General features: G+C 39.9%; 1 protein-coding gene across 1 annotated transcript in view; it reads left to right on the top strand.

The window, feature by feature from the left end:
- AFG3L2 (AFG3 like matrix AAA peptidase subunit 2) overlaps nt 1-11,987 on the top strand; it is a 28,828-nt gene extending 16,841 nt beyond the window's left edge. The window contains exons 13-17 of the mRNA XM_075213275.1: nt 3,864-3,974; nt 4,372-4,487; nt 8,625-8,825; nt 10,087-10,281; nt 11,047-11,987. Coding sequence (XP_075069376.1) covers nt 3,864-3,974; nt 4,372-4,487; nt 8,625-8,825; nt 10,087-10,281; nt 11,047-11,289 — 866 coding nt within the window. The 3' untranslated portion in view covers nt 11,290-11,987. The remainder of the gene's footprint in view (nt 1-3,863; nt 3,975-4,371; nt 4,488-8,624; nt 8,826-10,086; nt 10,282-11,046) is intronic.
- Nucleotides 11,988-12,999: the final 1,012 nt, after the last annotated feature.

Consider the following 12,999-nt stretch of genomic DNA (forward strand, 5'->3'; position numbering starts at 1 on the left):
TAGCACCTAACTGCTCGTGACTAGGGGATGGAAGTGCTAGCAAGAAAAGCGCAAGGAAGATATAGGGCATTAGCCACTTCTTACCTTACGCGGGGATCAGAGTGAAGGAAGTCCAGGACTATGCACCCCCTCTGGGACTTGGGATCGATCCCCGCTGGCGCCTTAAATAGAGATAAAAATTAAAAAATAAAATAAAAACATGTCAAATATCTAACTAGACTGGGTATAGGCAGGAGCCTATACCCTAAAGACCTGACTCCTAAGGCACTAAAAAAAGACTGAGTTCTCCAGGAGAGGAGGAGCATTGTAGTGGAGGGGAGTAAAAATCATTAAGTTTTAGTGCCTGAACTCCCATACTCACTACTATACCCCAATGTGTCGCAGTGTCCCCCAGTGGTAGGAAAGAGAAAAATTGAGTTTGAGTTGGCGAGAAGACATCCAAGATGAAATGGCAGAAAGACAGTCAGTAACGCGAGACAACACAGATGGTGAGAGATCAGGAGAGGATAGAAAGATTTGTGTATCATCCGCACAGAGATGATATTGAAATCCAAAGGAGCTTATTAGTTTTCCAAGAGAAGTGGTATAGATAGAGAATAACAAAGGACCTAGGACTGAGCCTTGTGGGACTCCTACTGATAAAGGAAGCGGAGCAGAGGTGGATCCAGAGAAATTAACACTGAAAGAGCGAATAGATAGGTAGAATGAGAACCAGGATAGGACAGTGCCTTTAAGACCTAGGGATTGTAGTGTTTGCTGCATTTGACACTGTTGACCACTCTCTCCTCATACAGAGAGATCCAGGAGAATTAGAAGAGAGTAATGGCCTTCAGTTTTTGCTGTGATCAAATCATTGACAACCTTGGTCAGCACAGTCTCTGTGGAGTGTTGAGAGCGAAAGCCTGACTGAAGGGAATACAGTAGTTGTTTGCTGTAAGAGAGTGTATGAGGAGAGTGTAGGCTATTCTTTCGAAGCTTGGAGGGGCATGGGAGCTGAGAGATGGGGCTGTAATTTGAGAGAGAGTTTGGGTCAGAATTTAGTTTTTTCAAAATAGGATTAATCACTGCATGCTTGAATAGTGATGGAAAAATACCAGTAGAGAGAGAGAGAGTACAGATTTTAGTTAGAGGGGGAATGAGAACAGGAGACAGGGACATACCAATTTGTGAAGGAATAGGATCAGGAGGACAGGAGGTAGAGTAGGAAGATGAGAAGAGAGTAGAAACTTCCTCTTCATTTGTGGGATCCAATGAAGAAAGCGTGTCAGAGGGTGCTGCAAAGGAATTGAGCTGATTGCTTGTCGAGGGAGACGATACCATTTCAAGTCTGATCTTATCTATTTTGTCCTTGAAATGGAAAGCAAGATTCTGGGCACTGATGGTAGTCTTGAGGCTTTGTGGTGGGAGGGTTTAGAAGAGATCTAAATGTGTTAAAAATGCATTTGGGGTTGGCAGCCTGAGCATAGATGAGAGATTGGAAGTATGTTTGTTTTGCAGTGTTCAGAGCATTTCAATAGGAGTGGTAGATAGCAGTATATGTGATGAAATTAGTAGAGGTACAAAATTTACGCCAGTGACCTTCTGCTTTGCGGGTTTTTTTAAAGTTTGTGTTACTTCTACGCAGAGTATGTGGCGGGAGCCATTTGATGATGGGCAGTTGCTAGGGTTTGGTGAAAATGAGGTACTGCCCGATCAGGGGAGAAGAATGTAGAAATTGGGGAGAGAAGCTGTTGAATAGAGGTGAAAAAATTGAAAATCAATAGAGTTAATATTCCTGTGGCTGTGAGGAGGCTTGGAAGAGTTTGACACTGGGGATGGTAAAGAACTGGGTGTGAGCGAGTAGCTAATAAGGTGATGATCCGAGAGGGGGAAAGGCGTGTTAAGGAAATCAGAAACTGAGCATAGTCTAGAGAAAACAAGATGAAGACAGTGGCCATCCTGATGAGTAGCGGATTTAATCCACTGGGAGAGGTCAAGTGAGGAGGATATTTAAGAGAGTAGTTTGAAAGCAGCATTGGAGCATGGATTAGCTATAGGGATGTTGAAATCGCCCATGACGATGGGAGGGGATGTCAGAAGATAAGAAGTGAGGGAGCCATGCAGAGAAGTGTTCAAGAATTTGTTGGTGTGGTCCAGGGGGGCGATAGACGACGGCAACACGCATAGAGAATGGGTTAAAAATCCTAACACTATGAACTTCAAAAGATGTGAATGTGGGTAATGGGACATTTTGGTAGAACTGTGCGTTTATTATGGGGAGAGAAGTAGTCCAACTTGTTTGTTTGAGAGGAAGAGGTCGTGTACGGAGGTAAGTTTGTTACAAACAGAGCATGCATTCCAAAGGGCACATTTAAAGGACTTTGGAAGAGAGGGGAGACAGGTGATGCGTTTGAGGTTTGCTGGATTTCTGTAGTGTTCAGATATATGCGTGTGGGAGAAGTGAGGGGGACCTGGATTAGGTGATATATCACCAGCTAATAGAAGAAAGGAAGAAAGATAGGAAAGATGATTGTAAGATGTGTGTCCTTTTTGTTTCTGGCGACAGGATGAGGCTGTTATAGCTATTGAATTTAAATAGGACAGTAGTTCATGAGTGTTAGCTAGAGGTGAGTGAAGGGACAATGTGGACAGAGGTGTGTTGCAGAATGGATGAAGTACTGCAGAGTTAGACTGCAGTAGATGTAGTTTATTCCACAAATAAATGTCTTTTAACTAAAATGTTAGGTTCAGTGAGGTCCTATAATTAAGTTCTGTGACACCGCTGCTAACCCTTGGTGAGTTGCAGAATGGTTTCATATAATATGAAATATTATGAAATGGCCAATTCACTTGGCATTCTGTAAGTAGCAATCTTGCAACAGCAAAAAATATCCTTTTCAATTGAGTGTTTTATATACAGTATATTTGTATATAATGTTTGTTTTGGTAGTGTATGTGCATAGTTTTAATACATAACAAATATGGGCAGCATGTTGGCAAAGTGGTTCGCATTGTTGCCTCACGGCACTGGGGTTATGAGGGCTCTGGTTGGAAGAGAACCATCTGTGTGAGTTTTTATGTTGCCTTAATCTATGAGTGGGTTTCACCTGGGTGCTCTGATTTCTTCCCAGAATCCAAAAACTTACTGGTAGGTTAATGTTAACATGTGCAAGACTGTAAGCTCCACTGAAGCAGGGACTAGTGTAAAGAATTGTGGGGAAAAAGAAGAAAATATAATCCTGTGAAGTGCTGCGAAATTTGTTCGTGCTGTATAAATAAAAGGTTATTTAATAAAATATATATAAAAAATGTGTAATACAGGTATATAATCTATCCATTTGATCTACTAAATAATGGCAAAATAGAAAATCGTATTCTTTTGATGTAGTAAAGCTGCTGGGTTTTCTAGTTTCACAGTTTAATCGGTCATCTGTTTAATAGCAAAAGTTTACACTCAGTTCTTAATCATCATTTATTTATATAGCGCTAACAAATTCCGTAGCGCTTTACAATTGGGAAGTTATTGCATTTGTTTTTAATAATATCAAGTGGTGTATAAAAATAGAAACATCGGCCACAGTTTTTTTTTGTTGTGTTTTTATATACTTTCCTCAAGGTCTATAGAGCAGAGATTCACATCTTTGATCTCTGTTTGACTATGTTTTTGGATAAAGCTTTATTAGCAATCACACGAGCCGTGTTCTCTTTCTGTGCCGGTACAACAATCCGTAATGTGCGCAACATGTTCGTACATGAACCATATTCTATATTGCAGAAAGTCTTTCACATATATTCTCAGTGCCCATTATAATGTCACTTCATGTCAAAATCAAGTTTTCTTTCCTTTGGTTTCAACTATTGTTTTCCCTTTTTGCACTACACAGGAGCAGATATAGCAAATGTGTGTAATGAAGCTGCTCTTATAGCTGCCAGACACCTTTCTGATGCCATAAACCAGAAGCACTTTGAGCAAGCCATCGAGCGAGTGATAGGAGGTGAGCTTAAAGCTGTCTAAATGAAAGTTGTTGCATCTGTACACTGTGTGGAACTGAATGTTCCAGTTGGTTTAGCTCTATAAATATTTGTAGTCTCTGGTATGTTTGCATCACACAACTGGCTGTGTAATGGCTAAAAAGTCTGATTTGCTTTCCTTTAACTAAACAATAGTTTGTGTTTTATATCTTCAGCTGATATATAACCAGCAAAAGCGTTCTGATTATCTCCTGAACAGAGGTGCTAAACTACTAATCCCAGTGTGTTCCCCAGCGAGTGCTGAACAGAATTATAGAGCCTGGTGTATTCCGATAGTTCTCCTTTTGTTGAATTATTCATATATTACTAGGTGTCTAATTTGTACTATTTCACCTATTTTGGAAATATTGCATTTTATAGGCTTGGAAAAGAAGACTCAGGTTCTCCAGCCTGAAGAAAAAAAGACAGTTGCTTATCACGAGGCCGGGCATGCTGTGGCAGGGTGGTTCCTGGAACATGCAGATCCTCTTCTAAAGGTAAACCACACAGCTAGCTCTGGTGACCTAAATGTGTGCTGCATATGTTTACTGCCTGTCCTGGTATTCTCTGCAGGTTGTGTATTATTGTCATAGATCTCTAGGACTGCCATGGGGTCATCAATGGTAACATTAGAAAAAAAACAGGAGTGAAACCTAGAATTGCTATGTTACTTATTAGCATGTTTATTACCAACAGCTCACAAGTGGTTTTTCCAGGGCATGTATGGATGGATATTTCTCTCCTTTTTATTCCACTTTGTTTTAGATTTATTGCTGCTGTTTTGGATTTTCCGTAGTTTTGAAGCTTCTATCCCAGCTGCAGGGAAGTTGCCTGAGCTTGGGGAGTTTGATTTTTTTCTTATTTGAATGGGTCTGTGTGCTTCCTCTTGGACTTTGTGTCTGCAGCCTACAGAGCTCAATTTACTCTATATATGCCTCTCTTCATTGTCTGAGATGTGGAAAAGTTCCAGGGCTAAGACTGGAGGTGCAACAACAGGGAAATGTCAGTGGATAATCTGCGACAGATGCCCAGTGCGCAGCGTGTGAGGCTGACGGTTTTCTGCGTCGTAGACATGTGGTTTTACTACTCATCTGGCAGAACCAGACCTGGGCAAATCCCTGGCTGTCTATTACTGAGCTTACACAAATTACTGACCATTTATCCTCTGATGAATGTGAAAATAATGTCCCTATACCACATTTGTCTAATGCCACCACTATTCTGTTCCTGAATGCTATAGCTCATCATGGTAATACAGATAAGGAAAATGAGTCTCAAGGAAGCACCTGCTACATAAATAGACTTAAGAAATGGTCTATTTCAGCTCCTGCTTGGGTCAACAAGGCTGCAGAGAAGTGGTTGGAGCAACTCCTAAAGGCTTTGTAGTGAGGGGTGGCCTAGGTACAAGTTGGTGATCCTTACTTAACATATCTGAGAGTTGCTGGAATATTTGGGGGATGCAGCTTTGGTTGCCGGTCATATTGGAGTTTCAATTATTGCTTCGATAGTTTCAGCTCGCCGAACTCTCTAGTTTAAAGCTTTGAAGGCAGATTCAAAAAGACTCTGGAGTCTTTGCCTTTCTCTGGTTGTTGCCTTATTCCCAGAGCTTGATCGGAGGAGTTCCTTCCTGCCAGTAAATTTTTCCTAAGGCACGCTTTTCATCCTTTAGCTCTCCTGCAAGAGGAAAGTTTCAGGTGCCAAGAAAGTAGTCATCGGCCCCTAGCGGAGGACAACATGGTGGAAAGCAGGCTTGGTCTACCAAGAAGCCATCAACCTTGAAGGGCATTCAACCCACCTAGCAGCAACTGTGCTGGGAGCTTCTCTGCTTCTCTAACATATCAGTCGTCCAGTTCCACTTCAGATTCCTGGGTGAGGGGCATAATGGATCGAAAATATATATATCACAGATTTCCTCTGAACACCTAAACTTTTGTTCACTACCGCCATTCCCATTGACAGGATAAAACACCAGGCTCGGAGTGTAGCCATTCAGACCTTGCTCACGGCTCGGGTAATCACCCTAGTGCCAGCAGATCAAAGGAGGGTCTATTACAGTCTGTTTTTGGTCCAAAAAACAAACTTTTATTTCTGCCCATTTTGAATCTCAAACCCTCAACTCTTTTGTTTCGGTGGACAAGTTCAAGATAGAGTCGTTAAGATGTGTTATCAACAGCATGGAAAGGGACAAGTTCATGGTGTCCATGGACTTTAAGGATGCCATCAATGTCTTCTCAGATGAAAGTGGAGAGCCAAAAACTGTTGAGAAAGGACTACAAATTTAACGACGGCCCCTTTGGTATTCACAAAGTTTACGGTGGTTATAGCCATGCTCTTAAGGTCCAAGAGGATAAAGGTCATCTCTTACTTAGAAGATCTCTTGATCAAGGCAAAGTGTCCGACTCTACTTAAGGCTCATTAGTGGGAAACGGCACAGGTATTGGAGGCCACCAGTTGGATTATCAATTCTCAAAAATCCATCTTGGTTCCTAGCCAGTGGCTGGTCTTTCTGGATCTATTGTTGGACACCCAACAGCAGTGTGTGTTCCTTCCATGGGACAAGATACGACTCGTTACATGAACTGGCTGGGTCACAGATGGACATCAGCCCTGAATGAAGATCCTGGGAAAGATTGTTTTAAACTTCAAGCTGTGCAATTTGCACAGTTTTATTCAATGGCATTCCAGATCCAACTCTTGTTGCAATTGGACAAGTCTCCTCTTGACCTGAACACACAACAGACCTCTTTGTCTCTGAAGACACGTTGCTCACTTCTCTGGTGGAAGACAACTGAGGGAAGATGACCTCAACCTTTGTCATATGGACTGTACAATTGTGATGGCATGGATCTCTGGATTCTGTTGTCCTCCAGAAGAGGCTATTGCTTTTACCGGAAGTGAAGATCTTCTTGCAGGGAGTGATGTGGTTGAGACCACCATTTGGGTGTTTAGCCCCTTGGGACTTGAATTTAGTGAAACACTGCTATCTGTGGATCTCAAGTTTCTCACATGGAAGACTAGTTACCTTTTGCCCATTTTCAGCCGAAGGTGGTTTCTAGGTTCCATATAAATCAGGACATTGTGATTCCGGCATTGGGTCAGAATAAGACTTCAGAGGAAGAAAGATCTTTTCATTTGCTGGATGTGGTCTGGACATAAAGGATGTATGTCACTTGAGTGTAGAAAGACTGATGATCTTCTGGTCCTGTGACAATAAACTTTTTAAAGCACAATTTGTTCCTTGTGTAAAAGTAAATTTCACTTGTGTATCTGTTTATATCTACATACCAGCTGTACATGTATACAAGCTATAATCTGTATGTATCCAATATGAGGACAATGTCATAAATGTATGCGCCGGATACTAGCTTGCAGACAACAGTTATGGACTTGTAATAATTTGAGGTATGAAGTAATATTGCACTGTATTATTTTCCTGATACCACTCTTCCTCCTCCATTTGGTCATTCTGGTCCAGTGATGTTCTCGGATGCCATTGTTTTGTTCTGTGTAGTACGTTTCGCCCCCTCCTGACTTATTGAAGAATATTGTGTGTAGTGAATGTCTGCTCTTTAAAGGTTCTTAAAGGTAATTAAAATCATTACAATTGTAACAATCAAGTATCTTTCTTCCTTGAAGCTGGATATTAACTATTTTTAAATAATTTATAGGTGTACCATAAAAATCATTGTTTAAAAAAACTTGCTAGTTATTCGAAAAGTCTGCTTCAAATGATTATGAAAGAGTCCAACTCAAAATCATTATTTAATTCTTTTGTAGCCAATATGTCAAGTTTATAAATCCATTGGCTTCTGCGCACTGTGACCCTGTAAGTGTACTCACCCAAAGGAGCAGCTTGAGAATGTCCTCTTGACTGTACCCAGTTGGATGAAAGAAAAAATTGGATTTTTATACTTGCGTTAAATCTTTTTCTTGTGGAACACTGGGCACCCACTTTTTTTTTTTTTTTTTTGCATGCTCTAGTTTTCCTGGTATTGGGGAATGATATTGTTTTTCTCTCTCCTGGTCCTTTCTCTCTGGTTCTGTCCAATGGAACTTGTTTAGAAAATGACTGAATTCCCTGCACTGTGGGATATAGGTAAGGGGGAGGAGCTTAAAGAGCTTGCTTAGATTTAAAGTGCCAAAGTCCTAATTGAGGCTCTATATTACCATAGTTTCTGCCTCCACAGTGGATTCAGATAAAAGAATTTAACATAAGTATAACATTCCTGTATATAGAATATGGACTTGCATGAAACCTGTAGGACATGGTGCATGAAACACTAGGTGAAAGCTTTTTTTTTTAATGTAATATTTAAAGAACAAAATGTTTTATTTTTCTACTGATTTACTGGCTTCATATATTTACTGCTTGTTGGGAAATAAGGACAAGTAAGGCTATGACTTTTTTTTTTTTTTCTCCCTCACACAAGTAGTGTAAATAAACTTTTTAAGGCTTCCCGTTTGACAAGTGAACTTGTAGTCTAAACACATTTGTGTTCACACTTTGGCCAGTATGACTGATTTTTTTTTTTTTTATAACAAGTTTTTGTTTTTATCTTTTAGCTAGAATGTATGTATTTTTAAATGATTATTTGGAGTGGACTTGTGCCCAGAAATAATGGCTTCTCTTCCAGGTTTCTATCATCCCACGAGGAAAGGGATTAGGTTACGCTCAGTATTTGCCTAGAGAACAGTATCTATATACAAAGGAGCAGCTGCTGGATAGGATGTGCATGACTCTGGGCGGTCGTGTCTCAGAGGAAATATTCTTTGGCAGAATTACAACTGGTGCACAGGATGATTTGAAAAAAGTGACACAAAGCGCCTATGCACAGGTATGTCTACTTTTTATTTCTAACATACCACACCACGTCTGTCCCACTGCTGCTTATATATACATTCACAAGAGAACTTTGCTACATCAGCAGTATGCTCCCCATTATGTCTCTTATTGCCTGCAAGCCATGCTGTTATTATAACCTATATGTATTTACTAGCTATGATTATATTGCAAAAGCATGGATGTCTTGGGTGGTGATTGTAGTTGGACTGTGTGTACCAGTTTTCAGGTTCCCATGCTTTGGTCCAATGAGTGCACTGGCTGCTATCTGGGGATAAACCAGATGATTGAGGCACTTGCAGACTTCTCTGCTGTCACTGCACTGGTGTCATCCAGAGCTATGAATGCTGAAGCATTTTAAAATCCTGAATGGCCCTGAAAGTTAGACAGCGGCACTTCCAGTACCTGCATATCACTTGCCTGCCCTCTGAAGGTTCAGTGTCATCCGTTGTCTATAAGAGCTTCAGCTCTTATACTTCTGCGATCCCGGGACCTCTGAAAAGCACTTGTTGTGGAGGCGTTAGTTGGAGGTAAAGAGGACTTGCTGCCTGGGATGGTAACTGGGGATGATCTATATGCAATATATGGCTGCCACTTGTCTGGATATATCTGTGCAATCTATCCCTAGCTATGAGGGACTATGTGCAGTATAAGACTGACAATGGAGGTATCGCTCAGTACTGCAGTATAATTATCTGTGCAATGTATGGCGGGTGGAGGATGAATGCCTAGCCATATAGCTACATTCCAAGCTCATGTTTCAGAAATCAGAAGGGATACTGTTTATGACATAGAATTCTGTATTATTAGATATATATGTATAAGGGAATTAAAATAAATGTAAACTTAGGCTGGTTTCAACATCTTGTATGGACTCACACCACTATGAAATGAGGATGTACTCAGCTAGTAGGTGAGTGTGTCTGTAGATGTCTTGTGAAGAGCTCATATTCCAGCTATATAGTATCATGTCCAATTTAGAACTTTTTCTACCCATTGCATATAACCACACCAATCTCTTGCAGTATGCTTGCCCTTTCCAGTCCCAGTGAATGTTTCTGAAGTGAAGCAATTGTCCATTTTTATTGTTTTCTGTTGTCCTAATTTCATATATACATTCATATTTTTTGTTTTTTTTTATAAATTCAGTGTAACTCTCGCTGTACCATCATCAAACACCAAGAAGACACAAATGTATCCATGATAGAAATAACCAGAGCTTCTGTCAAATACATTGTTTTTTTATTTTTTTATAGATTGTCCAATTTGGAATGAGTGAAAAAGTTGGACAAGTATCATTTGACCTCCCTCGTCAAGGGGAGATGGTGTTGGAGAAGCCATACAGTGAGGCCACAGCTAGACTGATTGATGATGAAGCGCGAGTGCTAATCAACTTTGCTTATGAAAGAACCGTGGAACTCCTTACAGAGAAGAAATCGGACATAGAAAAGGTGGGTAACAAAGTAGTCACTATTATGACCATGGGAGTACTCTTGCTTTAAATATTTAGATATATAGATATGTGCTATCTGTATGCATGGGTGACTTAAATGTATGCCTGTGTGTGATAGAATGGATTAATGAGCGTGAGGCTGGGGCAAGGAAATTGAGGTTAACGCCAGGAACCCTGATGAGCCCAGGGTGGGTATACTAATCTTTGAGGATAGTCATCACAATTTATCAAGTAACTATTGAGGCAAACACATGACAATTGCTAAAGGAGATCTAAAATATGCTAGTAGGGTAGGTTTGGGGAGTTGAGGGGTTATATAATAGGTTTCACGTTTGAGTGAATTTGAGTCTTATTGTTCAAGTAGACATTTCTGCATGAAAATAAGGTGCCATATTATATGAACCTATCTACCTACTTTTAACTTTGATAGTTTTAGTAACACTTCATCTGTAGTGCGTGTAGCAACCCCTTCACTTTTTACCTTACTATTCCTCTCTTAATTTTTGCTTTCTCTTTCACTAATCTAAAGAATGTTTTGTCACCTTTACTGACGGTGCACTAATTCCATCTGTTTGTGCATGAACTTGTTTTATTGTGTCTGCGGTAGTTTTTTTTGTTTGTTTGGTTTTTTTTGTTCTTTAGATTAGTTTTGTTCTTATCCTTAGTAAAATTTGATTTTGAGTTTTAATATTTTGTTTGGATTTTAATTCTACAAAAAAATAAAATAATAAGCTTAACATTAACAAATCTTTTAATTTCGTAGATTGCTCTTCGCCTCTTAGAAAAGGAAGTACTGGATAAAAGTGATATGGTTGAACTATTGGGTCCCAGACCGTTTGCAGAAAAATCTACGTATGAGGAATTTGTAGAAGGTACCGGCAGCCTGGAAGAAGATACAACTCTTCCTGAAGGTCTGAAAGACTGGAACAGAGACCGTCAAAAGGATAAGGAGGAGTCAAGTGATGAGCAGATCGTCAGACACACCAATGGAGGAATGCCATTTTGATTGATTATAGTGGACTGAAGTGAGGGAACTTTTAGCAGAAATAAAAATTCCACATAGGTTATCAGGAAATTTCCACACTCCCAATAAAGGCGTCAAAAAAAATGACCTGGGTGTGTGTAACCACATTAACTTTGCCCTACTGTAACACTATGCCTTGTCTAAGAGGAGAAGAAATGTAACCATGAAATGACAGCCATATTTATTGGTTGGACCAGTGGATGAGCAAAGTGTTGTATTTAAACAAACAACTATATGTATAAACCTATTGAATTATCTGATTTGGGTCAGTCACCTCCTTTTAATGTTTTATTATAAAAGGCAAACAGCCTACTGAGCTATACATGGCTTACGTGGCAAAGAACTCACTGTGCATATATTGATTTCGTTACAACAGGGATCAGCTTGCGGGTCTTATCCAAGCTATTACCAAATAGTATGATTTCTGCCGACAATAAACTTTCATTGCATGAAAGTGCAAAGGAATTGCAAAAGGATTCAGAATGGGCACATTACAGATAATATTTCCCCAATTGGAAAAGAGCACTTAATTAGTTTACATAATTAAAGCTATGAAATAATTGTAAGAGTGCATTTGAATGTTGTTTCTTGTACATAAACATGAGTTTATTTCCTGCTGTATAAATGTGTCCCAGATAAAGGAAAAAACAAACAAACATTAAAAGCTATTGTTTGATTTACCACATGACAATGTGCATAGAAGTAGCAATGAGGAAAGAATTTCAGAACATCTGTATGAAATATTTTAAAGAAATAAATGTCTGGACTCTAACCCCCCCCCCCCCCCCCCCCCCCCATGCCCTAAATACACACCACCACTTAGTGCCTGATCATGCATGGGTGTAAAGGTAGGTGCACACTACAGAAAATTTCTCCCTATGTAATATGTGCAACAATTTTATCAATGACTGACATTCCCGATCAGTATGCTGATTAGTGTACAATTGTCTGTACACATGATTTACTCTCAGATCTGTGCTCTGCATCTGTCATAACCATCTGCTAAAAAGATTGTGACTCTGTGAACTCTATGTGGATCTGCCTGCACTGCTGCTAGTGAGTGCATACACACTGCAGAATTTGCCTGACATCGTTCATAGAGATTTTTATTCCGTTTACAAAATCAAATGATATAATGTGCTTTGGTACGATAAAACATGATCGTTGGAGTGTACACACTAATGCGATATCTGACCTAACAGTCGTTTATTGTGTGGAAAAACCTGTAGTGTGTAACCACATTAAATCCAGATTTGTGTATAGACACTACTGCTTTTTCAGTAGAGTTGATCATCCCATCTCTTGTCATGTCAATGACCCCCTAAGGCTAATGGCTAGTCTTCCCTATGAACAGCAGAGGGAAATGGGAGCAGAGCAGGCTATAAAATAGGAAAACATATGTGTCAAATTGGTTGATACATTTCAAATGGTCACTACAGAGAAGCTCTATGTACATGATACTCAGCGCCTCGTGTCCTTTTCAAAACTAATGCAATTACTTTAAGTGTGACATGCACAAGATTCTGAAATAGCTAAACGTTTGAATCCTTTTTAGTTTGCGCATACACCCACTATGCTATATTTGTGTATACAACTATCTAAGAATATCTTGTGTCAGAGTTCACAGTCTAAATTGGTGCCAGTGGCATATAGCTGGGCTCGGGTGTTGCACACCAGTGCAGTTCCAAATGC

This window comes from Mixophyes fleayi, chromosome 5 (genome assembly GCF_038048845.1).
Source record: "Mixophyes fleayi isolate aMixFle1 chromosome 5, aMixFle1.hap1, whole genome shotgun sequence".
In the NCBI taxonomy this organism is placed as follows: Eukaryota; Metazoa; Chordata; class Amphibia; order Anura; family Limnodynastidae; genus Mixophyes; species Mixophyes fleayi.